Source organism: Chenopodium album, chromosome 17, assembly GCF_948465745.1.
Source record: "Chenopodium album chromosome 17, dcCheAlbu1.1, whole genome shotgun sequence".
Classification (NCBI taxonomy): Eukaryota; Viridiplantae; Streptophyta; class Magnoliopsida; order Caryophyllales; family Amaranthaceae; genus Chenopodium; species Chenopodium album.
Genome location: NC_137850.1, coordinates 46144865 through 46172767, shown reverse-complemented (window position 1 = coordinate 46172767; position 27903 = coordinate 46144865). Strand labels below are relative to the sequence as shown.

Genomic DNA, 27903 nt, shown 5'->3' with positions numbered 1-27903 from the left:
TGTATAATGACTTTTAATCACAGAGTCCTCTTCGGCTACTCAGGTGTTTCCAATCAGATATCGATGGGGGGCTGTTAGTACTTATATTGATTCGATTTAGTCTAGCTTTAGAAAATATAAAACTGCAATTCTAATTCAAGGACAAAGTAGTTTTCACCTCTATTCCACTAGCCAAGATGTAAGCAATTACTCCACGACTCTATGAGTTGATATATACTCGTATCTTACATACAATACATAATAAAGCATACAATATTTAACATACACAAGAACAAAAGCATCTTTTGTCACGCATGAACAGTGAAGAAAGATAAGCATTAGATTCGGACAAAACTAAGCTTACAGTGTCCTGCTTCATGCTTCCTAGTTGTCCTGATGCTGCTATATATGCAGTTAATATTCACAAGGGAAAGGCCACAACACAGGGGAAGGTAAGAGCAATCATCCAAAGCACACAGAACTAATCTGATCAATCCTACTTAGTACTATATACTTGTATAAAACAGAGCCAGAGGATATTTGTTCTATGTATGATCCTGCAAGTAAATCAGCATTATCAGAATAAGTAAAACCGAATGCTTAATCTATTATTTAGGAAACAAGTAGAAAACTCAAGCAACCTACAGACTTGTTGCTCTGATTTCTTTTAGTTTATGAGCATTCATACATAAGACTAGGAGAAAGGGTAATGAGAAACTTACATTGTTTATCATCTTCTGCTCTCAGAAGAGATATAGTGTTGCAATTGCTTTACAATATATACACAATACAGCAGCCCCTTAGAAGCTGCTTGATTTCCCCCAAGAGCTGAAAAACTCTATCATGCGTTCATATCTATCTTCCTTTGCATTCACACTCGAGAAAATCAACATGGGCATAACTTTCAAGATAAAGAACCTCTTTTTTGCATGGCAACTCCTTGAGAGCGCGTTGTACATCTGTGACATCAGCTAAGGCATCATTGCCTCCATAAGCCATCCACAACGGCAATGACTTTGGAACAAGGCTAAGATCACATCTAGGGGGTTTTAAAGATCCATAAAGTCTCAGATTTTTTAACATCCCATAGTCATACCGGGCAAACGTACCCTGACGGACCACTACAATCAGAAAATTAAAAAAATAGCATAGTGTCAATTCTGTAAAGAGTCAATTTTGAAATCTTCATAACACTTTCAGTTGACTCTACTCAATAACAGGATTGATTGAATGAAGGCAACAAGCTCAATCCTACGTTGCAACGACACTGAACTAGGATATGAAAATATAGAAACAAGGAACCGCAAAGCTGCAATTTCGGGGTGACAACCATCACACTAGTATCTGGACACTGGACTTGTATAGGATGTAGAAACATAAAACAAAGCTCAAGTGCTACTCACAGCCAAAAATATATAATTAAAAAACTTCGTGCACAGTAGAAAAATGCTTCACAGCCCTTACTTTGACCAAAATGGTTTAAATTTTTGAGTGATGAGGGATGGGGCTCGTATTCAAAGTATAAATCCACTCTTGAGATGTTAAGGCAGCAATTCTTTCCTGCAAAATGTAGTAAAAAAAAAAAAAAGAACAGCTGAGCTATCAACTTAGACTAACATGGCTTCAGCGTAATGCAAGACAGCAAGAGGCTATGTTCGCAGCTCCAACATGCTCTTTTTCCAGCTTTCCACACTCCTAGAAGAAGGAACTTAAATCAAGAGACTTACCAGTAATAGAAGCTAACAAGTCGTCACAGTCCAGGTGGCCATAACATACATAATCCAAAAGCTGAACTGCCGCATCACTGCATTCATTACATACAATTTAGGATCATAAAAAGCTCAAAGAAAGCTGAGTAGCAGCTAAACAAATGGCAGAATCATCACCTGTGAATGTCCAACAAGAAAAATCTTTGAGCTCGTCTCCTGATATACGTACTCAATCATTTCTGCAAGATCAAACAGAGCCAATTCCTCCCAGCTCCAGTCCCAATATGCCTGTAATGGTAGAAATATCTACAATCAGTACAATCCCGGCATAACCAGATCCAAATAAAAGCACTACACAAGCATACTATCTTTGTAAAACTTCAACATGAAAAAAAATTAAAAAAAAATTACCCTCAAACAAGTCTACAAGCCTATATAGTTGTATAACCAAATCAATAATGAACATCCTATGTACCTTGCTTCTCTCTGAAAGAGATACATGTCCATGACTCCTCCGTGTTCCTCGAACATTACCAACCCACACATCAAATCCACGATCAGCAAGAATAAAACCCAAAGATTCTTCTTTTGAGTTCAAAAACCACGAATCACCTCCCTGTTTCCACAGATAAGATAGCAAACATCACAATATGAAAGGATGATACCAAGTTACCAACTTTCCCTTTTTTTTTTTTTTTTTTTTTTTTTTTTTTTTTTTTTTTGAAAACGATTCTCAAAGGAAAAATCTTTGCCAAAGAAAGAAAAGACATCATTCACATCAACATCAACGACATTAAATTTAAGCGGGTTATACTAAAAGTGATACCAAAAACAAAAATACGTCCATCTCACTTTATTACGCCCCATTTCTACATTGAGAATAATAGGGCGCTCTTCATACCTAGAGCAAGTTTTTACGAATTCGCCACATTGGATTTGATCAATAGTATCATGTTTTCGGCTTTGATCAATAGTATCATGTTATGATGCTTAACCTTATTGGATTATTTCGAGTAGATTTGTATATGTGGCCTTATAAAGTGAGACAAATAAGGTATTATTTCTATCATTCTGCGAAATTGCAAAGTAGATAACAAGGTGGAAAATCTAATCATGCAAAATATGCCTTGTTTAATGCAACATTACAAGTTGAAAATTCCATAATTAGTAAATTAAACTGCTATAATCAGCTCAAATTTTAGTTTCCATGCAACATCAATGGCATTAATGTTTAAACACGAAAAAATAAAACCTAATTAAGAAAATGAGAAATTAAAAAGGGAATAAAAATCAGACCATAAAGAGTCCATGTTGAAGAAGAACAGGAGGACCACGTGGCAAACTTAATTGATCGGAAGAAGAAGACGACACGCGCTGAAGTCCAAGTATAAATCCATCCTTGGTTTGAACCTGATCAAATTTCCACCACCACAAAAAAAAAAAGTCAAAAAATTATAAAAATTGGCGGAAGAGTCAAAGGAGAGAGAGAAAGTACGGAGTGTTCGGAGCAAGAGTAGCCGGAGGGAATAATGAGGTGTTCGCAGAGATTGCCGCCGTGAGATGGCCGGCGATGGAGGAGGTGTGCGGCGGAGATGAGGAGAGAGAAATGGTAGCTCAAAGGTGAGGAGTGTTGGTGGCATCTTCGGCGATGGCGTGGCGGAATGTAAGTGGTCGGGGTTGTATTAATAATTAATGACGTGGAATTGAATGAAAAAGGCGTGAATTGGAAGTTTGGAATTGGGAAGAAATTTGTAGATACAAAATACAGATGGATTATGAGTTTATGATGATGGGAAACTTGCTGTCACTATGCGCTTTGTGAATTGTGAGTAAGGAGAAAGTCAGACCAACTCAGAAGTTTCTAAACTAAGCTTCCATTCTCTCTCCGGCACCGGGAAATATGGCGACATTCGATGAGTTCCGGCCACTTGACGAGAAATCACTGGTAGAGTACATTAAAGCAACCCCTTATTTTTCTTCTTTATTGGATGTCCCTGACAATTTTCAGATCAAACAAGTCGGCGTTGACAACCTTAATTTTATCTACTACCTTCATTAAATACTACCTCTGATAGAGCAACTTTAACCCCAAGTCTTAAGACATGGGGTAACATCATCATCTCGAGTATTAAGACTTATGTTTAACACTTTTTTCATTTTTCTTCTTAAATCTCAAGTAAATCTTAAGTTGAATCTTGAAATTGAAACTCACTTCACTTTTATTATTATTATTATTATTATTATTATTATTATTATTATTATTATTATTATTATATCTCAAAAACAAAAGTCATACAACCTACAATAAATTAGTGGGAAGCCGAGATACAATCTGGGCCCCCACTCCTCTAGTTATAGCAAATCCTACCCTAGTGAAGATATGAGCTGCAGCACGAGCCCCAATGTCTTGCGTCGTCGAGAACCTCTAAATCCGCTTCAGTAACGCAATAGCCTCCTTCTCTAATTCCCCAAGTGAAGAAAAGGAGAAGGGAATGAAATCATATCCAATCGCCTGACATCGAGCTTCACTTTTATTATTATTATTATTATTATTTTTACACTTTTCTACATATAATATGTCATATATTTGAGTCTTATGACTAAAGTGATAAATTTGTGCAAGTCTTAATGAGTCTTAACAAGAATTCAATGAAATCATGTTCGATGGGAACCACAAAAAATGATGTCACATCCAAGTCTTAAGACTTAGGGTTAAACTTGATCTTAAAGGTTACATGTTACGTGTAATTTTGAAATATTTTATATCTCACAAATAATACCCCAAAGTTATAAATAACATTTAACTGAGGTAATATTAGTTATTTATGAGATATAAAATATTTTAAACTTGTAACTAATATTTAATGGAGCTAGTATATTGTTGTCTCCTCTGCTTCTTGTCATCAACTAGAGGAGACAATAATATAGACATAAACATAATTAATCTTAATATTGGACCAATTTATAGAATTCATTAAAATATAGCCAAATTCCTAAACTTTGGTAAGTCAACAGCTATAGTCCATAAACATTGGCTATGTTAACAATAAAATATGGAGATATCCCTAAACTTGGCCATGTTAACATTATTCATATATGACTAATATGAGTCATACATTCATGCTCACACTACTTTTTTTATTTTATTTTATTTTTATTTTTTATCTATTTATGTATCTATCTATCAAATTATCCATATTTTCTTCTTGATTATTTTAGTTTGAGACACTTTTGGGATGAATTGACGCTTATCTTATTTGAGTATAGGTTGTTGACTTGGATCGGGTTTACCCCGTTTCAATACTATCTGGTCTGGTTCTTTTGAGCTGTCGTGGTCTGCCTTACTTTGCTGAAATTTGCTATGCTCAGCTTAGTAATAATAGTTTGCTAAAATTTGTTATGCTTTGCTGGAAAGCTAAAAAAAACAAGGCCGAAATACAATAATTATGAAATGATCGAAAGTAGAAAGTTTTTACAATTATTTAAAAAGTTATCTTCATTGCTTTACCATTTAAAACCATTTACTCCATCCGTTTTTAAATACTTGCTTCACTTTTCATTTTCGTCCGTTTTTAAATACTTGCTCCATTTCCTTATTTGGAAAATTTTTACAATATTTTATTCATTTTTCTCAATTAGTAGATAAAACATAAATCATATTTTATTAATTTTATATTCTCTCCTCCATTCTTTAATTATTTTTGCTTTTTACACTTTTTTATTTTTCTACCTAAGTCACTACCTCTGTATTTTATTACTTTCTCCAAATTATCTTAAAATTCTGCGCATGGAGAAACAAAGAAAGAATTTAAAAGCGGAGAGAAATAAATACTTAATTTATCCCATGTATGAATTAATTTGGACCAAACACCTCCTATTTAGACTTTTTGATTCAAATATACTTCTTGGATTGCAGTTACTAGGGGAAGTAGTCATCCAATTTCCTTATTTTCCAACCTCAATCATGCCATTTTTTCTTCCTTTCTAAACTCAACAACCTAGACTCTTTCGCTAACTATTAAGCTTCCACCCACTCTCCGATTTCCGGCACCGGAAAAAATGCCGGCATTTGATGATTTCAGGCCACTTGACGAGAAATCACTGGTAGAGTACATAAAAGCAACCCCTTATCTCTCCTCTTTGCTGGGTGTCTCCGACAATTATCAGATCAAAGAGGTTGGCGATGGCAACCTTAATTTTGTCTATATTGTTGTCTCCTCTTCTGCTTCTCTTGTCATCAAGCAGGTTACCCCTCATCTTCTTCTCGTTTACTGTTGTTGTTAGTGGTTTACACTCCAAAATAGGTTTGATTTTAGTTGTAAAAGGGTATTTTTGGGTAAAAAAAGATGGGAAATTTTGAATTATTTGAGTTAAATTGTTGGAATGATCTTTATGAAATGTTACTTGGGTAATTATGTGGGAATTGTGAAGTGAAATTGTTTGTGTTTGCAACAATTTGAGGCTTTGAGCCACTGGTACAGTGTTTTAAGTATCTGATGATTATTCTGATCATGCCTATTATTGTTTGATTTGCGGACATACGAACCTTTTAAGAATTTATGTCAAAATCACACGTTGATTAGTGTTTCTAATGTTAAGCTAATGTTTGCTTATACGGATAACCTGTATAAGAAATTATGACAAAATCACATGTTAATTAGTGTTATTACTTATTAATGTGAAGCTAATGCTTATTTATACTTGTATACCATAGGTTTTTATGGTTAAGCACTTAAGCCTTACGGTTGTGAATATCAGTTTTTTGTATTAAGTTATAGTGTATACTTGACAGAAGCATGAATGGTTGGGAAGCTAGAAATTATGAAGTACGGAGTATAAATTTATTTTCAAGATATGCCAAAGGGTATATCAATAGAGTAGGATTGTGTGTACACTTTTAATTCAAATTGATTTTGTAAATCATTTGCCTAATTGGAATGTGCTTATTGTAATTGACTATATGGTTTACAATTTCACATATCAATTCTCTTGATTAATTATAAAAATATGGTTATGAATTTATTGGACTGTAGGCTCTTCCATACATACGTTGCATAGGAGAATCATGGCCAATGACTAAAGACCGGGCATATTTTGAGGCTAAGGCATTAAAGGAACATGGTCGATTGTGCCCTGCTTGATGACGGAAATATGCTGACATGCTGCTACTACCTACCCTTGTCCTATTTTCTTACTCTTGTCCTATTTTCTTATGTATGTGCTGTGCTGCCACCACCCATTCCATGAGAATTTGTGTTGTTATTCTCTGAATGGTGTGCTGTCCTTTTTGGTTTCTTCTTAGTTTTGTCCTTTGTGCTTTCTCTCTACTGTCATGTATATATAAGAAGTATGATGAAATGAATGAGGGCAACCAGCGCATTTATGCTCTCTAATTATTCTCTTAGTGATTATTTGTCTTCATGGTATCAGAGCCAGGTTGAGAAAATTAGCCAAGAGTCCTCTGAATGCCTTGCTGTGCGCAGAATATATCTTCTGAAATTGTAGGTTCTTCTTTTCCCTCAATTTAAACTCTAAATTGATTTAAACCTAATTTCACCTGAAAGATCTATTCTTGGTATTATCATGGCGGCGGAATCTTCCACCAAAACCATGGATGTGACAAATCCTCTGTATCTTCACCCATCCGATGGTACTCACTCCGTCACAGTTTCCAAACTCACTGGATCCAGTGACTATCGGGCTTGGAGAAGGTCGATGGAGATAGCGCTCTCCGCGAAACGCAAACTGGGGTTTGTAAATGGAACGGTGTTGCGTTCTAGTGATGACTTGGTGAAGGCAGAGCTTTGGGACACTTGTAATGCCACTGTGATAGGGTGGATTCATGGGTCTGTCTCTGATTCGATCAAAGGCTCAATCTTGTTTCTTAACACAGCTAGAATGATTTGGTTGCATCTTGAGAAACAATTTGCTTTGACGAATGGGTCTCACAAGTATAAGCTTAATAGAGACTTGTATGGTCTCAAGCAGCCGGAACGTCTGTGCACGAGTACTACACCGCGATGAGAGCGTTGTGGCAAGAGTTGGAGTCTATGAGCTCCTTGCCCATTATTACAACCTCTGCACCGGATGTAAGTGCTTATTTGAGAGCTGTTGAGAGGCAGCAAGAAGAGAATCATCTTTTTCAGTTCTTGAATGGCTTAGATGATGAATATGGTCCTCAATGCAGTCAGCTTCTTCTTATGACACCTCTGCCGATTGTGGAAACAGCCTGCTCTGCCATACAGCAAGAAGAGTCTCAGCGAGATGTACTTAAGCCGGTAAAGCAAGAAGTAGAAACGGCTGCTATGATGAGCAGGTCGTCTTCAGATATTATTTGCTATGTGTGCGGGGAAAAGGGGCATATAGCTAGCAAGTGCTTCACTGTGAAAGGGTACCCAAAATGGCATCCAAAATCTAGACGGCAAAACTCAAAAGGAGGAGCAGGAACTCAAAAGGAAAGAGGGCCAAAACAGGTGACTAAAGGTGATAGTAAGGTGGCTGCAATGGCAAAGACGATGACAGATGGATCGTCAGATACGGGTGTTGTTACTTTCTCAACTCAACAATTTGAGCAGCTTATGAACAAGCTATCTGGTATGTCTTCTCCTGTTTCTACAGAAACTGATGATGAATTAGATCATGCTTTTAGTGGAATGGTGACTTGTTGTAATGCTGCTGTTAATACGAACATGTGGATCATTGATTCCGGAGCCTCGGATCATATGACTGCCAATGTTGATTTGATGCGTAATTCTGTTGTTGTTCATAACATACCTAGCATCAAAATGCCCAATGGAGAAGTGTCTAAAATTACTCACATAGGAGATATAACTATCCCCAATGAATTGTTATTGAAAAATGTGTTGGGAGTGCCAAGTTTTAAATATAATCTCCTCTCAGTGAACAAGTAGAGCAAAGATAATGATTGCCATGTTGTTTTCCATCCTGCCTTTTGTGTGATTAAGGATAATACATCAGAGAAAATCAAGGGGGTGGGAAAGCTTCACAATGGGTTGTATCATCTCCTGGAGATGCCTGTAGAGTCTCTTGATATGAGGATTTTGCATTCTGCATTTGGGATTTCTGATAACAAAAGCTACACCAGTAATATAGCAACTGTGGACACCTACACTCTATGGCATAATAGACTTGGGCATGCCCCTACTGCTAGGCTCAAACTCATTCCTAGTACTACCTCTGTTACATGTTAAGTGCAACAAAGGAGGTTGCACACTTCCCAAGAAAAAAAATGAAAAAGCTAATTAGCAAAAGCATGGGTATGTGTCCTATGTGATTATGGAATAATTAATTTATTAAGAAGCTCCACCCCCACCATCACTATCACCCACTGCACCACCACCACCTACGACCAACACCCACTACACTACCACCACCACCACCTACGTGCAACATCCACGACAACCATCAGCAACAGCCACCACAAAAAACCACCGTACCAACCACCAAACCACCGAAATCACCATACCAACTAGCGAAATCCACCGAAATCACCATACCAACCAGCGAAACCACCATACCAACCCACCTAATCACCATATCAACCAGCGAAACCACCATACCAACCCACCCCACTACCACCAAGATTCAAAAACCCACCTCTTATCTACCCGTAATCGGCCATAATCACCCTATCACCACCACCAAGATCCGAAATCCAAACCCACACTCACCCCGTAACCACCTCCGCTCCTTCTCCGGAATCATCCCATCTTCCACCATTTTTACTTTGGATATGAGTTTTCAAGCTCAATCTCAAATTCGATTTTCTAGGGCTTCAATTTATGGTGACAACTTTAACATGTGAAGAGAAGGCGGCGACAGCGATAACGAGGGGGAGGAGAAAGTGCGACGACTCAGACGATGAGAGGCGGCGGCTGATCTGGAAAGTGGTGGTGGTGCGGTGGTTGTTAGAGAAGATAGAAAAGAGAAGAGAGAGAAAAGTGGTGGTGGTTGAGAGGGAGGAGAGATAAATGGTGGCGGTGGACTGTTGGTGGTGGATGTGGTTGTGAATTGGGAGTAAGGAGAGAGAATGTGAATTAGAAGTTTAATAAGTGATGAATTAATTTTGATTAATTAGTTAATAACATATGATTTGATGAGTTTACCAAAGTTAAATAAGGGTAGGTTGGTAATTTCAACTAAAAAAATTTACTAGATGAGGAAAGTTTTTATTTGTTGCAGATAATGTGTAGCATCTTTTTTTGGAAAATGTTGCACATAACCTGTAACGGAGGTAGTATATCTCGTGACATTGGTTCTTATGACTGTACATGTATTACATGTCCTATGGCCAAGTTTGTCAAGCTGCCTTAACTTTGAGCAAAACGAGTGTGTCTCATCCTTTTGAAATGATACATACTGATATTTGGGGACCTTGCAAGGTTCCGGCCAAAGGTAAATTCAGATTTTTCTTGAATATAGTGGATGATTTCAGCAGAACTACATGGATATATCTCATACAGGAGAAATCACAAGCTCTGAGCATACTTGAAACATTTATAAGATATGCCAAAACTCAGTTTGGGAAGAAGGTCAAGATCATCCGGTCTGATAACGCATTGGAGCTTGATGACACAAAAGCTAATCCATTGTTTTCCTCGTATGGGATAGTTCATCAGACTTCTTGTGTGGAAAGACCGCAGCAAAATGGTAGGGCCGAAAGAAAACATAAACATTTGTTGGAAGTAACTCGGGCTCTCAGGTTTCAGGCAGGCTTACCACTGTCATTTTGGGGAGATTGTGTTCTGGCAGCTGCTCACATAATTAACAGCTGCCAACTCCGGTTTTGAACAATGCAACCCCATATGAGAAACTCTACAAGAAGCTTCCTACATATGAGAACTTGAAAGTGTTTGGATGTTTGGCATTTGCCTATAATCCGACTGTGAAGCCAGATAAATTGAGTCCGAGGGGTGTGCCCTGTATATTCTTGGGTTATCCTCACCATACGAAGGGATATACTCTCATGAATCTGTTAACTCAGAGAAGATTTATCTCGAGAGATGTGAAATTTCATGAGAATATATTCCCATACAACAATGCTACTTTGCAGTCCATCTTGCAACCGGTGCCAACAACTACCCCTCAAGTTCCTCCTGAATTGCAGTATGAAGAATATTCTCCTTTGAGTGTAAACTCTGAAGATCATGAAGTTCAAACTGAACCACCTGAAACCACTCAGGTTGGTGCTCACGAGAAAATTCCAGAGCCTCCTGCAATTAGAAAATCTGCCAGGCCATCTCACCCGCCTGTGTGGGTGAAGGATTATGAGGTAGAAAAAAGGCCTTCTCGAGTGGCCACTTTGGCACAAACAGTTGTTTCTTCAGAATTCTGGTGTTTCTTGGCTGGTGTAAACAAAAATACAGATCCTACCTCATTCAAGGAGGCAGTGAAGCATCCATGTTGGATAGCTGCAATGAATGAAGAACTCTCTGCTCTTGAATCCAACAACACATGGCAGATTACAGACTTGCCACCTGGAAAGAGAGCCATTGGCACTAAATGGCTTTACAAGACCAAATATCATCAAGATGGGTCTGTTGACAGATGTAAAGCAAGACTTGTTATTTTGGGATGCAGACAAAGACCCGGAATTGAGTTTGATCAAACCTTTGCTCCGGTTGCAAAGATGACAACCGTTAGATCTTTACTTGCGGTGACTGCAATGCAAGGATGGTTTACCTGTCAAATGGACGTGAAGAATGCATTTCTTCATGGGGATTTGTATGAAAATGTGTACATGAAAATTCCTCAGGGGTATGTTGGACCGGGTTTGCCAGTCAGTGCAACACAGGGGGAGTTGTCAGAGACAAAAGTGTGCAAGCTAAACAAGTCCTTGTATGGACTCAAACAAGCACCTCGACAATGGTTTTCTAAACTGACAGAAGCTTTGAGGTCCTTTGATTATGTTCAATCTAAGGCTGATTATTCACTCTTTACCAAGCACACTAATGATGCATTTGTAGCCATTCTCATCTATGTTGATGATTGCTAATTGTTGGCAATGATCAGTCTGAAATTGACGCACTGAAAAATTTTCTCTCAATGAAGTTCAAAATGAAAGATCTAGGCAAACTCAGATATTTCCTTGGACTGGAAGTTGAGCATTCAGCAGCTGGTATTTTTATTTCTCAAAAAAAATACACTTTGGACATGATATCAGAATTTGGAATGTCAAATTCAAGACCATTGAGAGTACCAATGGATACTCATGTCAAACTTTCAGCGACCTTGGGAGATCCTCTCCCGGATGCAGAACCTTATCAGAAGCTGGTAGGAAAGTTGTTGTATTTAACCATTACTCGGCCAGATATCAACTTCACTGTTCAGGTTCTTGCTCAGTTTATGCAAGCTCCCACCACAGCTCACATGCAGGCTGCTAAGAGGGTGCTGAGATATTTGCTGCATTCACCAGGAAGAGGTGTTCTCATGGCTAGCAAATCAGCTGCAGTGTTAACTGCTTACTGTGATAGTGACTAGGCAGGCTGCCCAGTCACAAGGAAGTCCACTAGTGGCTATTGCATACTCTTGGGAGATTCCCCAATCTCATGGAAAGCGAAGAAGCAACAAGTAGTAGCCCTTTCTTCAGCAGAAGCTGAGTATAGGGCAATGACCCTCACCACATGTGAAGTCACTTGGCTGACATCTCTGTTAAAAGACTTGGGTCTTAAACACCTTGGCTCAACTGTGTTGAAGTGTGATAACAAGGCTGCCATCTCCATTGCCTCTAACCCGGTGCTTCACGGAAGGACAAAGCATGTTGAAATTGATCAGCATTTTGTTAGGGATAAGGTGCAATCCGGTGTGATCTCCCCTGTCTATGTATCAAGCTCTGAACAATTGGCCGACATCCTTACCAAGATTTTGCCAATTAATCAACATGAGCATCTTCTGTCCAAGATTGGAGTTACCAGTTCACCACTCCAATCTTGAGGGGGAGTGATGACGGAAATATGCTGACATGCTGCTACTACCTACCCTTGTCCTATTTTCTTACTCTTGTCCTATTTTCTTATGTATGTGCTGTGCTGCCACCACCCATTCCATGAGAATTTGTGTTGTTATTCTCTGAATGGTGTGCTGTCCTTTTTGGTTTCTTCTTAGTTTTGTCCTTTGTGCTTTCTCTCTACTGTCATGTATATATAAGAAGTATGATGAAATGAATGAGGGCAACCAGCGCAGTTATGCTCTCTAATTATTCTCTCAGTGATTATTTGTCTTCACTGCTCATGTCCCGGAGGTTTATCATTTTGATCGTAACATGTCTTTGATTGGCATGCGCTATTTGGAACCTCCACACATTATTCTGAGGAAGGGTTTGATTGCTGGAGTTGAATATCCATTGCTTGCAGAACACATGGCAGAATATATGTCAAAGACATTGTTTTATACCTCTCTTCTTTATACTACCACAATGGAGCATAAACGTGAAGGTAGCATATTCATGTAATTACTGTTCAACAATATGAAGTTGCAAGTCCAACTCTAGTTTAAAGGGTCATTTTCTTAAAAAAGTTAAACCATAACTGTTATGTATCAATCTTATGTTATAAGTCAATTCCTTGTTGCTATTACTCCGTATTTCAACTATCTTACTATATACTGTATTTAATTAAAATTGAGGATTTCTTTTGTTTTGGTCTTAAGTTTAAGAGTTGCTTACTTTTGCATGTCATTGTGTTGGCTGAATATTGCGTACCTCATCCACCATTGTGTATTCTTTTGGTGATTTTATTCTACCAATTGGTTTATGGATCAGTTGCTGAATTCTGTGGAAATGTGGAGTTGTGCCGGCATACTGGACAGGTTGTATTCTCTGATCCCTATAAAGTATCAGAGTATAACCATTGGACATCTCCTCACCTTGATCATGATGCTGAGGCAGTCCGTGAGGATAACATTTTGAAGCTTGAAGTAGCTCAGTTGAAATCCAAGTAATCATGCTGTCTAAATCAATAACTCTGTTTTCTTTGCAAAAGAAAGTTCTTTATTGGTAAATGTAAATCTCTTTTAGAATGTGAGTTGATAACGTTTCCTTGTGTTACAGGTTCTATGAAAGGACACAAGCCCTTATTCATGGAGATTTACACACTGGTTCTGTCATGGTTACACAGGATTCGACTCAGGTGCTTGATCCGGAATTTTCCTTCTATGGGCCAATGGGGTTTGACATAGGAGCCTTTCTGGGAAATCTTATTTTGGCCTTCTTTGCGCAAGATGGACATTCAAATCAAGAAAATGATCGGAAGGTTAGCTCTCAATTATGTAGGATTACTACTACTATTGAGTGCAGCATGTTTCTTTTGCAGATTTTTCCCCCCTCAAAGTTATCTTCATTGCTTTACCTTGCTTCCTGTCTTCTTTTAGTACATTATATTGTGAATCTCCAATGTACTATTTCTCTAATCTTTATTATTGATGTACTCAAGAGGGAAGGAAAGTTTATCGTTTCTTTTGATTAATGAGTCATAAGTTTGCAACGTATAGATCACCTGATCCTTCTCTCTCATGTGCTTCAGTCTTACAAGAAATGGATCCTCAAAACTCTCGGGGAGACTTGGAATCTATTCCACAATAAATTTATCGCATTATGGAATGAAAATAAGGATGGTCCGGGTGAGGCATATCTTCCACTTATTTATAATAATCCTGATGTTTGGAGACTCGTACAGACAAACTTTATGGAAGAGCTGTTCCATGATTCTCTTGGATTTGGATCCGCCAAGATGATTAGGTGAGTGTAACTTATCGGCATCTTTGATTCTGCTCTTCCCATAGTCTGGTTGTGCTCCTATGTAACAGAACCTTAATTACAGGGTTTTCCTTTATATTGATCTCTTTTAAGATCTACATCATCTGATGTGTAATTTCGTGATGAACATGAAGTGATCATCTTTTATTTTGCATTAAACAGGAGAATTGTTGGGGTGGCACATGTGGAGGACATGGAGTCAATAACAGACGTTTCCAAACGAGCTGATTGTGAGAGGAAGGCACTCAACTTTGCAAAAATGCTCATGAAAGAAAGGAGAAAGTTTGTGTCCATTGAAGAAGTAATCTCTATCATTGAACATGTTGCTTCATAAGGCTTTCTGATACAGATGTTTCATAATTCGGCAAGTTGGTTAAAGTGGTTTGGTGGACCAAATATTAATAGCCTTGGGATAATGATATGTATACAAATAAGTTGATTATATTGTACCTAGTAGAGTAAATATTTATTGTATGAAATGAATAATCCTTTTATCAATACAATATTGAGATTTCGGAGTACAAGCCTGTTTTTATTGTAAATTTTGTAGACATAGTATATATATTTCATGAATTGTGTAAATTGTTTTGGAAACTGAGTTATATTGAAGTTACATATCTGTCTAAAGGACTACTCAATGCAGAATTTAGTGAAGAACTTATCACTTTGCCACTTTGGTCAATGTAATATGATAGCCCAATCATCACTAAAATTGCAGGAACTCGATTTGATTTTGCTGAAATATTTGAGATAAACAAGTACAGAGTAACTATTTAGGTATATATAAGATCAATAGCTTGATAAATTCGAATAATGGCGTCTATAATAGCATAAAATTAACTACATTAGTAGGTTCCTTAATTTTTTTGTCAATTATTAGGCTCTAATGAAATTTTGCAGCAAATATATTCGTTGATTTAATTATGATTAATTAATCTGACAGAGGTTTAACAACAATGTGGCTGTAGTTTAGTGGTAAGAATTCCACGTTGTGGCCGTGGAGACCTGGGCTCGAATCCCAGCAGCCACACATCCGACCTTAGCTCAGTTGGTAGAGCGGAGGACTGTAGTGGGTTAACCTCAGACATCCTTAGGTCGCTGGTTCGATTCCGGCAGGTCGGAATTTTTTTCCTTCAGTTTTGCGCATTTGTTTTTCATAAGAATAGAAAACACAAACTAAAATGGATGAAGTATTATTTGATAACGTCACTTTAAACAATTTTTGCTTATTATTATGCTTCTTTCATACATACATATATAATTAAGTAATATAATGCATGTAATGTTTTACATCACAACTTAGTTGTTGAACTTGGCTTTGTAATCATTCCTCAACTGATTAACAGATTTGCCCAACAAATCACTGAAATAAGCATCACTATATCCACCCCTCATTTTCTTGTTAAGCTCAGCTACAAACCCATTTCTTAAACTGTTACAGTAGTCTAAGAACCTTGCTGTAACATCATAACCCTGATCCCATCTATCACCTTGACCGGGTTTAACCCAATGAGACGGTGCATAACCGGCCTTAAGCCTAACATAATCCGCGATCCCCTCAATCAACCCCCCCCCCCCCGGTGCCTGCCCATTGCCGGTCCATTGCCACACATGGGTCATTTCGTGGTACAAAACACCCGTTACTTCAGTTTTCACGTTGCCTGAGTAGCTTTGTACGTAGTTTGCACTCAGGTGGATTTGGTCGTTGATTGTGTAAGCTACTCCTTGCATACTTTCCACTGTAAGACTCACCTGTGATGTATTATAATTTGTATATTAGATAAATAATTTCGTGAAGCAATAGAACTAACAATAATCTTTTAACCAAAAATAAAAATTAAAAAAAATAGAACAATAGACTGGTTATCTTATTATAAGGTTATTGGTTTCAATAATTGCTTGGTTTTTATTGTTATTTTTGACAAGTTTTCTTATTTTGTTATAAAACTATTGAATTTGAACCTATCAACACAGTATTATTGTTGAGCCCATGAGAAAACCCAGACCACATTAGTTGAGTGTCCACATTGAAAAAACAAGAAAGTTGTGTCCACTTTATAATGCTAAGGGGCTACTTCCCTTACTGCCATATAATTTTGAGGTGGAACCTTCTTGGTTGTATAAAGTGGACAGTTGTAACGGGTGTGGCCTTGAACGTTTTGTACGTTCCCTAAGTACAAACTTGATAACCTAGCTAAATATTTTTTTGGAAAAAAAAAAAGCTTAAAATGTGATAAATTAATGTTGTAACCTGTTGGATATTACTCTTACGGTCAGCCAGGTTGGTTTGCTGGAAGGTTTTCCAAATGAAGTCCGTGGCAGAGGAGAGTGCATGTTTGGCGAGCGTAGTCAATCCCGACTTCATTGTTGAATCGGGTACCACCTGGAGTATTGGCGGCGGAGTTGGTGACTGAGTAAGTCACCGCGGTGACTTGGGTGGTGAGGAGTAGAAGAAAGGATGATAGGAAAACTAAGGGAGACATATTTTTGTGACTCTACTTTTAGTAAGGTTGTTATGTTTTGTTGTATAGAAAGATTAGAAACATCTATATATAGAGAATGGAGAATAGCGCAGCAGTACTAGTTGAGGGTGCTGTGATTTTTTTTTTTTTTTTTCTTTGGATTTTTCCATTTTATTCATCATTGCTATTTTACTCCTTTTTTTTTTCTCTAAGTATGGCCTATAGTGACATGGCACACATGTCGATGTAAGCTTTGCCCGTTTATTTTTTTTAATTATCAATAACTATAATTGTAACAATTAAATTGTAATAAACTACTTATTAAGACGATTCCAACAAATGTTTATAAGACTATTTTTTATATTTATATATTATTCACAAAAATTGGTCAAGAAGATAGATTTAATGAATAAAGTCAAAACTTCCAATAAGGCACTGCACTTAAAAACAGAGGGATTACTTTTCTGTAATGACCACATTGTGTGGCCGCTTGTAAAATAACAAAGTAACTCGGCTCCTAAAACATTGACTGTAACACTAATCGAGTAACCCTCATAACGCCGACGAAGTAACCACTAAAACAGACGTATATAACACTAATGAAATAAGTTCCATAATAACTTGTCATAGAGTGATCAGTCACATATAAGAATTTGTGTTCTAAAATATAATTTTGTCTATGTATTTTTACTTATTTGTGTATCATTTTACACAATTTTTCTACTCCTCTGTATTCCTAAATTCTCGTGATAAATATAAAAAATGGAAAAATATATTATAAGATGAGTACATTAGTTGAAGTTCATGATTGCACGCAATGCAATAAGCACCATAGCTCAATATTTATTTTTAAAAATTAATTCACTTTTTTTTATTGTTGGTATTCTAAATTTTAATATCTTGTTGACTTTGACTTGTGTTGCATTGTGTTGACTCATACACAATTAAGGGCCTTTTCACTGAGCTGAGCTGAACTGAACTGAACTAAACTGAACTGATTGGAGCTGAACTGAACTGAATAGAGATGAAATGAATATTTTATAAAAGAAGAAAATTAAGAGCTGAATAGAACTGATTGAAGCTAAACTGAACTGAACTAATATTAAGGTGAAGTGAAGAGGTCCTAAATCAATTCAAGTTATACGATTTCTTTAGGAGGTTCTAAAAAGTAAGGACAATTACAAATCAAAACCAAAGATCGTATGTCTATCATTGCTTGACCTTTAAAGATAGATTGCAGTATTGTCAGCTTCTGAGAAATTTAATTGTCAAGGAGTAAAAATAAACGTTTACAAATTGAAAGTGTTACTAAAAAAGAAACCATTAAGGTCGACTGATAGAAAATTAAACCCCCAACCGTGAGATAAAACTCTATCATTAAGCTTCCACTTGATTTCCGCTGAATTTTTTCTTTATCAATCAAGTACTCTCTTTAAATTTTTTCTACCACTAGCAACAATAATCAGTTAATCACTATGTATCATGGAAAATAGAATTTATTAGTGGGACTATAATGGAAAATAAATAATCACCACAAAACCTTATACTTATTCGCCAAAACAAAATTTTTGTAGAATTTATTGGTGGGACTATAATGTTAAATAATCACCCATTAAGTCCAACAATAACAACATAATACTAATATATACTACAATTGTCTAGATTTCACTATCATGCTATTTGTACAAATTGAACTATCAGCATGACAATTAATTTCAAACAAATGAAGTATACGTAAGTATGTTTCATAGTGGGTTCATCCCATAGTAAAACTAATTTCCATACTTGGCCTTATAGTCAGACCAAAGTTGATCAACACTTTTACCTAACAAATCCTCAAAAAAACTATCACTATAACCATCTTTCATCTTCAAGTTAAGTTGAGCCACAAATCCACCCATCAAACTATCACAGTAGTCCAAGAACCTAGCCGTGGTGCTATAACCTTCGTCCCATCGGTTTCCACCCCCTGGTTGCACCCACCCATTCGCGATGTAACCAGCCTTCAACCTCACGTAATCAGCAATGCCTTCAATTAACCCCCCGTTAGCCTGACCATTACCATTCCATTGCCAAACATGGGTCATCTCATGGTAAATTACCCCGGTAAATTCGGTTTTTACATCACCTGAATAACTCCCTAAATATTGGGCAGAAAATTGGATTTCATTGTTGCTAGTTTGGGCTACCACGTTTAAGCTTGGCACTATAGTTAGACTAACTTGGTCTATACCTTGCTTACGGTCAGCATCCGTGTTTTGTTGGAAGGTTTGCCAAATGAAGTCGGTGGCACTCGCGAGTGTTTGTCTCGCATAGTCCTCGCCAACTTGGTTGGCGAAGATTGTGCCACCGTTGGTGGAGGCTGCATTGTTTGTAACCGTGTAATCAACTGCTATGATCCCTCGCGATTTTGCGAGGCTGATCATAGCTAACAACATGAAGAGGGAACTAGTTTTGATCCCTTTAGACACCATTTTTTTTGGTTAAATGATACTTTAATTTTATTATATGGAAAGATGATTAGTATTTTTTTTTTTTTTATGATTGAAGTTATTGAAGGTTTTGACGCTTATATAGGAGGATATGACCATGCACATAATTTTTTTTTCGCGTTACCCTACCTAGAATCCTAATTAATTTGGCAGCAATTTTGTTGTGTTGAAATTGTCAAATAATGATACAAGTCTAAAAAATACAATTCAAACTCTAGACTACTATTAGATCATAAAAATACGTAAATTTATTACACCGTATTGACTTTTACACTATTTACACATTTTTCTTTGACCATCTGATATATTGTAGGGTATACGTTCTCGATTCATTATATATGGTACTTGCTATATGATTTAATTAATTTTTCTGCATTCGATAATTAGGTAGGCATAATTTTTTTACTGGCAAGATGTATGCAAAATGACAGGGTTATTAGTGAATATAAAGTTTAAGTGTATAATTTAATTTGGAAAAATCTTTAATTTGGCCGTATGTTACGGAGTAGTTGTTAAATTTGCAGCTTAAATTCAAAGTAAACGGAATAGTAGAATCACTGTACTTTTAAAAATCTAGTCAATGAATCACTGTACTTTTAAAAATCTAGTCAATGAATCACTGTACTTTTAACAATCTAGTCAATGAAGGGTACATCAAATTTCTTTCTAAGAAAAATAGTGACTCAGGGTTTCTAGATGGATGGATTTATAGTACACCAAATTTCTTACAAAGTTTCATGGCTTGGTTCATAATAGAAATTGTAATCTTTCGGTTCATAATCAAAGTTCATATGGTTTGACTATTATACTATTTGTAATTGTGGAATTTTGATTTCTTTTGGCATTTTTCATGGAAATCACTCTAAATTTTTTGTAGCTAGGGAGGAACACGATGTTAGGTTACCAATCTTGCCATACTCACAGCCCCCTAACACCCCATTTTTCAATACTAAGCTAAAGTCAATTGGCTATAAATAATGAAATAACCCAACAATCTTATATTCTTATACGTAGTATATATTATTATTTGCTAGTCATTTTAACTCTATACTATTTATTCAATATGGGACAACTTGTTCAATTCATATATGATGGGTTAAATTATTTTCTAACGCTTGCCTCTATGTGCGTCACCTTAAATCTTGCGATTTGGCATGGATAGGTCACAAACTTTCTTGTTGGATGATAAATTGATAATTTTTTTAGGCAATTTTTATAAAGCCATTAAAATGTTGGGCAATTTAAGATCACCATGTGTATTGTGTAATGTATGATAAAGGTAGGCTACAAGGTATTAACTACTCAAGTTCCATGTCCTTTAAACCATACGGAATAATATTTAAATTAATTCGAATTTCGTCATTATAACAACTCGTAATTTTATTCTAAAACGTGTTCGGGTTTACTCTGATCTAATAACTTGGTTGTTCTTAACAAATTGAAGTTGTATAGTAATTGAGGAAGATAATGAAGGAAAAGAGTGTTGATTGGTAGCCACATTTTATCATGTCCCTGCCCCGCAGCATCTCCATGGAATACTTCTTTTAGTTCTTTAGTAGGGAGTAATATCTATTTGAGGAGATTAATTACATTTCCATGCTAAATAAGCATATAATATAGCGTTAATTAAGAAGATCGAGTTTTATCCAAAAACTCGAAGCCTTTCAAAGTCTAAAACCTAAAAAATTGGTCGATTAATTTCGTTACTTATCATAAAGTAGAATAAATGTAGAATTTATATAAATATGGAACCACAAATCTACTTTATATTGAATACACTTAATACAAGTGCACCATGTACTAGTAGTCCAGTAGTTAAATAATCAACGTAGCAAAACTTACTTTATTTTACTCCCAACAAAGGAGAGATATAACAACTGCAATAATATAATTTTTTTCATGCAAGTCCAGAATTAATTGTCACATTAACGATAGTACATACCAATACATAATAATCAAATTGCTGCAATTCAAGTGTTACACTTATATTATATTATACCACAACCAATCTAATGTCCATACTGAGCCTTATAATCAGACCAAAGTTGATCAACACTTTTACCCAACAAATCCTGAAAAAAACCATCATTATAACCATCTTTCATCTTCATGTTAAGCTGAGCCATAAATCCATTCATCAAACTCTCACAGTAGTCCAAGAACCTAGCCGTCACGCTATAGCCGGCGTCCCATTTGTCACCATCTCCTGGTTGAGCCCATCCACTCGGGATGAACCCGGCCTTTAACCTCACAAAATCAGCTATACCTTCAATCAACCCGGAGTTAGCCTGACCATTACCATTCCATTGCCAAACATGAGCCATTTCATGGTAAATTACTCCATCAAATCCATTTTTAACGTCATCAGACGAGCCACTATTTGTAATGTACTCAGCAGAATAACTTATTTGGTTGTTACTGGTTTCGGCCACGATATTTGGTGGCAAACTAGGCACTATGATTAGGCTAACTTGATCAACTGACTTGCGGTCAGCATCAGTGTTTTCTTGGAAAGTTTGCCATATGAAGTTGGTGGCACTTTCCAGTGTTTGGTGCGCATGGTCTTCGCCAATTTGGTTGGCAAAGACCATGCCACCGGATGTTGAGGCTGCATTGTTTGTGACCGTGTAATCAACGGCTAGGATCCCTCGCGACACGGCTAGGGTGATGAGGGTGAGAAGTAGAGCAAGAAGGCTAATGTGGTTCGTTTTAAGCGCCATTTTGGTTCAGTTTTTTTTGAGTTATTTATGAAGGATATATTTGTATTGGTAATTTGTTATTGGTTTTTGGTGCTTGAAGTTGTGTTTTTGTAAGGCTTTATATAGAGGGTGTGGTATGTCCCTAACTTGTATGTCACTCCCAACTTTTGACAAAATGGACCATTCGTCCATTCATATATTGTAGCCAAGTTACGACTTTCTTATATTACAACGTATCAATTAATTTGAATAAACACTGACACACTATACTAATTTGTACGTCGTTTGATTTTTTTGAGTTAAAAAAAATACATGTATGATTTCCTATAAACTGATGAGAGTAATGTTTATATCCAATTAATACTTTTTCTGCTTCATATTAGTTGACACATTCAATATTAGTGTAGGTCACATCCATCAAAATATATTTTTTTAAAAAAAAATAAAATAAAAGTGAATTTCAAAACTATATGACAATAGAATTAGCCTTTTAAGTTTATAAAGTGTTTAGCTCTCTTCATGTATGAACGTAGATACTCATCAATGACTTTTCAAAATGGTAAGAGTATTGGTCCTAATAAACATTAATTGAGAATGGGATTGGAGTCTTCTTTCCATTATCGGTGGAAATTAAGAAAGACTTGGCCATCAATAAGATGAATTTTAGTTATATGGTGGGGCAAAAATTCAACGTGGAAGACTCGTAATAATTTTGTATACAAAAAATATTTATTTAAAGGCTTAATTGTTGTATTTAATGAAGTTAAAGAATAATTATGTAATACATCATCCATTCCTTAAAGGTTTTTTTTATGATTTTCATTTTAATTGTGAGGTTTTTAACGTCGTCGACCATTGATATTATTAATTACATATTGCTACGTCTTTTGTTTTCGGATTAATTGTAACATTTTTTTATTTGATAAAAGTCTGTTTTTTCCTTCTCTCTCACTAACCTCACTTTCACTACTAACAACTAAATATAACTCCACAAACTATACTTTATATTATAAAATCCTCATTTTGGTCTCCCACCTTATACTATTTCTTAAATTAAACTATAAAGTATATGTCAACTCTATTGTTGCTATTAATTAGAAACAAATTAAAGGGAATAACATATTTCCTAATATCTAAACTACAATCATGGTTAAAGCTTCATAAACACGAAAAAGGTATCTATGGAACTAGGAAGTAATTCATTAAAATGGGATATAGCTATGAACAGATGTTTCTGTTGCTATATGCTCCTTTAGTTTGTCTAAGTTTTTACTTCGTATTTAACAACAAAAACCAAAAAATATTCCCTAGTTAACCAAAAATCTCTTACAAAAAATAGTACAGTATATAAAAACAATCTTAGTGAAACGGAAGAACGATAATTTGGCCTTGAGATCTCGTGTAACACTGTAACAGTGTAACACATATGTGCAACTTCTCTCCCTTAAAAACTAAGTAACTGGCCTATCTCTATATAATTTTAAGATAACTTTATCTCTAATAGAATGGGCTTTTTCTTATAAAATGGGTGTGCTTGTCTGGTTACTGGATCTGTTTATTGGGCCTGTTGGCTATTGGATCACTTCTTAACAGGAAATTGACATCCATTAGAAAAAATGGAAAGAAACTTTTATTGTATTTCTAAAGGATGATAATATAAAACAAAGTTTTAATAATCAATCATGTGGCTGTAGTTTAGTGGTAAGAATTCCACGTTGTGGCCGTGGAGACCTGGGCTCGAATCCCAGCAGCCACACAATCGTTTTTTTTTTTTTTTTTATTTTAATAATGGAGAAATGAAGAAAAATATTTTCTACTAAAATAAGCGGAGCCTGATAGACTTGGTCGTGCGAGAACTAGTCTTAACTCTATTTTCCCTTTAACCGGCTAACCGCCACAAACTCGATATTCCTTAACCCAATATTTATTTCATGAAATTATTTTTTCACAAATCACTACCATCTGTCAATGTTACCCCGCATCTCTGTCATAATGATTATATCAAGTGAATTTATTAAACTTTAAAATATTTTATCGTTATTAAATTTATCATAATACCTCGTAAATTTTGTACTGTACAATTAACCAACGTCACTTTTTTATTCCTCATCTCTTTAATTTCAATACTGAATAATCACTTAATTAAATAGAGAGACCTAGATTTGATTAACAAGTTTAAGTTAGAAGTAGACACGTCTACTACTACAACCACCTACAAAAGCCCTTTTGTGTGTGAATTTTTGTGTGCGCCATTACTACTACAACTCACCTAACTTAAAAATGAGATCAATCAAATATAATAAAATTTATACAAGCTTAGTCATCAAAATCAGCCGTCAATGAAACTAAATCTGCCCTTCTCCATCTGTCTTCTTAAAAGAGTGAACACTTATTTTGTCACATTTCTTTGCTAAAGTGAAGATAACCATTCCTATTGAATAATATTATCCTTTCCCTTCTTATTGAATAATATTATCCTTTTTTAATATAATAAAACTATGTTATATATATAATATGTTCAACTTATTCTGTCTAAATATATTTAAACTTGTTTCAACTAAGTTTTATTGTGAGATTAGCTAGCGAGCTTATTTTTAATACAACAAACTTGTTTGTGAACGTGTCTGGATTTATTTTCATTGTAGTAGAACTTATTTTGACTTAAGTTATTTGAACTTATTTCATCTCATTTTTTTTTTATTTTTTTTCCGAACTTATATGAGTTTATCTTAAATTATTTAAATTAAGTTGGATGAACAAGGCAATAGATAGCCACACTAGTCTTATTAATATAGTCCTTTATCATTTCAAAATTTATATCATTAGCTATCATATATACAAAATACTAACGTTGCTAAGAGTATTGCTAAGGCCTAAGGACAATACAAATATGAAAAGTGACCTATAGACCTTCAAAAGAACAAATATAAGTTCATTTAAAAAGGCGAAGGAAATATTTTATTTTACCAGGCCAATTAACACTTAAATACTACTTCCTCAGTATTTTATTATTTGCTCTATTTTTCTTTTGCGGTCTTATCTTAATACTTGCTTTATTTTCTTTTTGAAAAACCTTTTACAATATTATACTAATTTTTCCTCTCCTAGTGGGCCCCCAACTATCATACTTTAATGTTTTCATATTATTTCTCCTCCAAATTATCATACTTTATTCTTTCACCAACCTCATTTCCTTCATATTTTATTACTTGCTACCATTTCTCCTAAAATTCCGCACATGAAAAAATGGAGCAAGTAATAAAATTCGAAGGGAGTACGTATTTCACGAGACTTCTTATATTCTATCCGGTGATTTACCGAAAGCCACAAATCTTGGGACTTTGTGAGTGGAAAGAGTCTGAAAATATATGGAGGGGATGACAATTTGAAAGGAAATCTCAATCAAAGGCCGGTAACTGAGCATGTTATTAGGAAGAGAAGAATATACAAGTATATAGCTCCCTAACTTCTAAGTCAGGAAATGGACACTACACTCTTTTAATAGTATGGTACCTTTTCATACTGTTTGACCATATATTTTCGACCATACAACTAAGTATGTAACTTGATATTATTATGAATTTTTAAAAAAATTGTGTAGCTTATGCAGAGAACAACGTTTTTTTTTTAAAATTTATGTCACAAGTGTATATATATATATATATATATATATTATTTATTTATTTATTTATTTTACTAAATAAGAATATTTGATCACACCGAATGAAAATTGTCAAATCGTTTGATACAAAATTCATATACTTCCTCCGTTACATATTAGTTGCAACTTTGGAATTTTTTATGTCTCACAAATAATATCGCAAAGTTGCAACTAATATGTAATAGAAGAAGTATTAAACTTGGACTAATATGAAATCATAAACACAAATATTAGATAATAAGCGGGCATTTTTAGTTGGTGGCACTTGAAAGCGTTAGTTCTTAGTTGCATATTGGTAGAGCCCAAATTCGTTACACAAGATTTTTATTGTTTCTTTTGATGCGATGAGTGGAATGACCCACAAATTACATTACAAATTACATACTTCGTATAATAGAAGAGGGAGATTCAAACTTACGACCCCTTGTATACGGATCCTTAAATCTTTCCTAAAACACCTTTCATTTTTTTTTTTTTTATTTTTTTTTTTATTTTTTTTTTTTGTTGATGAACAAACACCTTTCATTTATTTGATGTGAATGAATTTGATGCCAAATATTGAGTCAACATAGATACTACCTCCGTTATATATTATATGCAACTTTTGGGTATTATTTGTGAGATATAAAAATTCAAAAGTTGCACATAATATGTAACGGAGATAGTACATATTATTTGTGACAATTTGACAATATAATATATCGATGGTTGGATTTCCAAGCACAATCTAGCTGCTCGTGAACTTGCATAGTTGGCACGGCATAATCAGTATGAATTGTCAAATATTTTGATCTTTGACAAATTGAGTCCACGCAATATTATTATCATCAATATTATCTTGCTACAAGACTTACAACACTAGTCAAAGATTGCTTTAATAACGAATATAGCTTCTATATCTATATTTATTGATCTATATTATTACTATTTTATCCATTTAATCATTTCCAATTTGAATTTGGACTGTGTTGCATTTCACAATTAGTTGTTGTAATGCGCAATTAGAAAACAATATAAGTACTCTAAACGATATCGTCCATTTATTTGATCGTTGAATAAAATAAATTCAATATTGCAATAAAAAAAAAGTAATAAGAAAAACAAAGCTATATTGAAAACGTAGTATGTTGTATTTTGTATGTGATGGATTATGGATTTATCCATTTCCATTTGTACACTCTCAATGTTTCCTACCTAATTTGTAAAACAATAAATTAAAGTATCTACACAAGTACAAGAAATACTCTTGTTGTGGCATATGTCAATATCTACGTAGTATATGAAGCCAGTTTCGAGGCAAGAGACTTGGGTTCGAGACCTACCAACGCCCCGAGACAAGGCGAAAAAAATAAAAATAGAAAGAGCAAGTGCTCTCTCCATATGATCTTGTTTAGAAATAGAATAAAATAATAAACAAACCACTAATATCTTCAAGTCTTCAACAACTCAATGTATCTCCATTAAATGATCAATGACCAGCACCACCCCTACTTGGACCGGAGTAAGCTCTTGCGATAATATATCGAAAAATCGATGAATCAACGGGTTGTTCTTGATCTCTTAGAGGTCTCACGCCTTCCACTTGCATACACTCAGAAATAAGCAAAAAGAAGATTGTAACAAGAATCATATTGAAGAATGATACATAAACTTGGCACCTCATTTTTATTTTTCTTTTTTGGAAGCTAAAATATCTCAAGAAATAATATGTAAATTAAATGGTATGTATTGTAGTTTGTACGTGAAAATATATGTTTTGAGAATTATGAAGAAATGAAATGAGGCTATGAATATTTATAGTAAGGAAAAGAGAATGAAATTTATGTTCATCTACTACAAATTGACTTAGTATATAATAAATTTGGTGGGTTGATAATAATAAAGAAAAATATTGCGGGAAAAGTTTATGAAGTTTGGCGAAGAAGTAAACGGTAGTTAAAATTTTCAAAGGTTTGAATTTTAGAGGGTTTGAAACGTGTATGAAGGAAAGGTTACAGATTAAAAGTTAGAAGTCGCAAAATGTTTAGCATATGAAATGAGTTAAGTCAAAGTGTCGGAATAAAGGTAGGAGAGTTGGTACGCTGGTTAAGCTGCAACTAGTATAACGATTGGCGTTTTCAAACTTTGGA

At 35.2% G+C, this 27903-nt stretch overlaps 3 protein-coding genes, 3 non-coding genes and 2 pseudogenes across 7 annotated transcripts; 4 read left to right on the top strand and 4 right to left on the bottom strand.

Annotated features, from left to right (window-relative positions):
* Positions 1 to 134: 134 nt before the first annotated feature.
* LOC145589145 (triacylglycerol lipase 1-like) lies at positions 135 to 2328 on the bottom strand (annotated as a pseudogene). The gene is made up of 4 exons (XR_014101633.1): positions 2164 to 2328; positions 1707 to 1976; positions 1444 to 1539; positions 135 to 1100 (listed from the first exon to the last, which is right to left on the bottom strand). The product of XR_014101633.1 is annotated as a triacylglycerol lipase 1-like (transcript).
* A 3237-nt stretch (positions 2329 to 5565) lies between these two features.
* On the top strand, positions 5566 to 14979 carry LOC145589913 (methylthioribose kinase-like). Its single transcript, XM_081646619.1, has 7 exons — positions 5566 to 5933; positions 6722 to 6821; positions 12932 to 13141; positions 13468 to 13642; positions 13756 to 13957; positions 14228 to 14442; positions 14623 to 14979. The coding sequence occupies exons 1-7, from the start codon at positions 5748 to 5750 to the stop codon at positions 14792 to 14794; spliced, it is 1260 nt and encodes a 419-aa protein (XP_081502745.1). The 5' UTR covers positions 5566 to 5747; the 3' UTR covers positions 14795 to 14979.
* Positions 14980 to 15418: 439 nt separating this feature from the next.
* Positions 15419 to 15490, top strand: TRNAH-GUG (transfer RNA histidin (anticodon GUG)). The gene has a single exon. It is a non-coding gene; the product is annotated as a tRNA-His (tRNA).
* A 3-nt stretch (positions 15491 to 15493) lies between these two features.
* Positions 15494 to 15582, top strand: TRNAY-GUA (transfer RNA tyrosine (anticodon GUA)). Its single transcript is given in 2 exon segments — positions 15494 to 15530; positions 15547 to 15582. It is a non-coding gene; the product is annotated as a tRNA-Tyr (tRNA).
* A 177-nt stretch (positions 15583 to 15759) lies between these two features.
* Positions 15760 to 16943, bottom strand: LOC145588220 (uncharacterized; annotated as a pseudogene).
* Positions 16944 to 18400: 1457 nt separating this feature from the next.
* LOC145588219 (uncharacterized) lies at positions 18401 to 19526 on the bottom strand. Its single transcript, XM_081644868.1, has one exon. It carries the CDS (start codon positions 19394 to 19396, stop codon positions 18695 to 18697), a length of 702 nt encoding a protein of 233 aa, XP_081500994.1. The 5' UTR covers positions 19397 to 19526; the 3' UTR covers positions 18401 to 18694.
* Positions 19527 to 21304: 1778 nt separating this feature from the next.
* LOC145588218 (uncharacterized) lies at positions 21305 to 22197 on the bottom strand. The gene has a single exon (XM_081644867.1). It carries the CDS (start codon positions 22132 to 22134, stop codon positions 21424 to 21426), a length of 711 nt encoding a protein of 236 aa, XP_081500993.1. The 5' UTR covers positions 22135 to 22197; the 3' UTR covers positions 21305 to 21423.
* A 1600-nt stretch (positions 22198 to 23797) lies between these two features.
* Positions 23798 to 23869, top strand: TRNAH-GUG (transfer RNA histidin (anticodon GUG)). The gene has a single exon. It is a non-coding gene; the product is annotated as a tRNA-His (tRNA).
* Positions 23870 to 27903: the final 4034 nt, after the last annotated feature.

Coding starts and splice junctions, on each gene's coding strand:
- LOC145589913 (XM_081646619.1), top strand. CDS start 5,748: ATGCCGGCATTTGATGATTTCAGGCCACTTGACGAGAAATCACTGGTA. Junction 5,934..6,721: donor CTTCTCTTGTCATCAAGCAG/GTTACCCCTCAT, acceptor ATTGGACTGTAG/GCTCTTCCATACATACGTTG. Junction 14,443..14,622: donor GGATCCGCCAAGATGATTAG/GTGAGTGTAACT, acceptor TGCATTAAACAG/GAGAATTGTTGGGGTGGCAC.
- LOC145588219 (XM_081644868.1), bottom strand. CDS start 19,396: ATGGTGTCTAAAGGGATCAAAACTAGTTCCCTCTTCATGTTGTTAGCT.
- LOC145588218 (XM_081644867.1), bottom strand. CDS start 22,134: ATGGCGCTTAAAACGAACCACATTAGCCTTCTTGCTCTACTTCTCACC.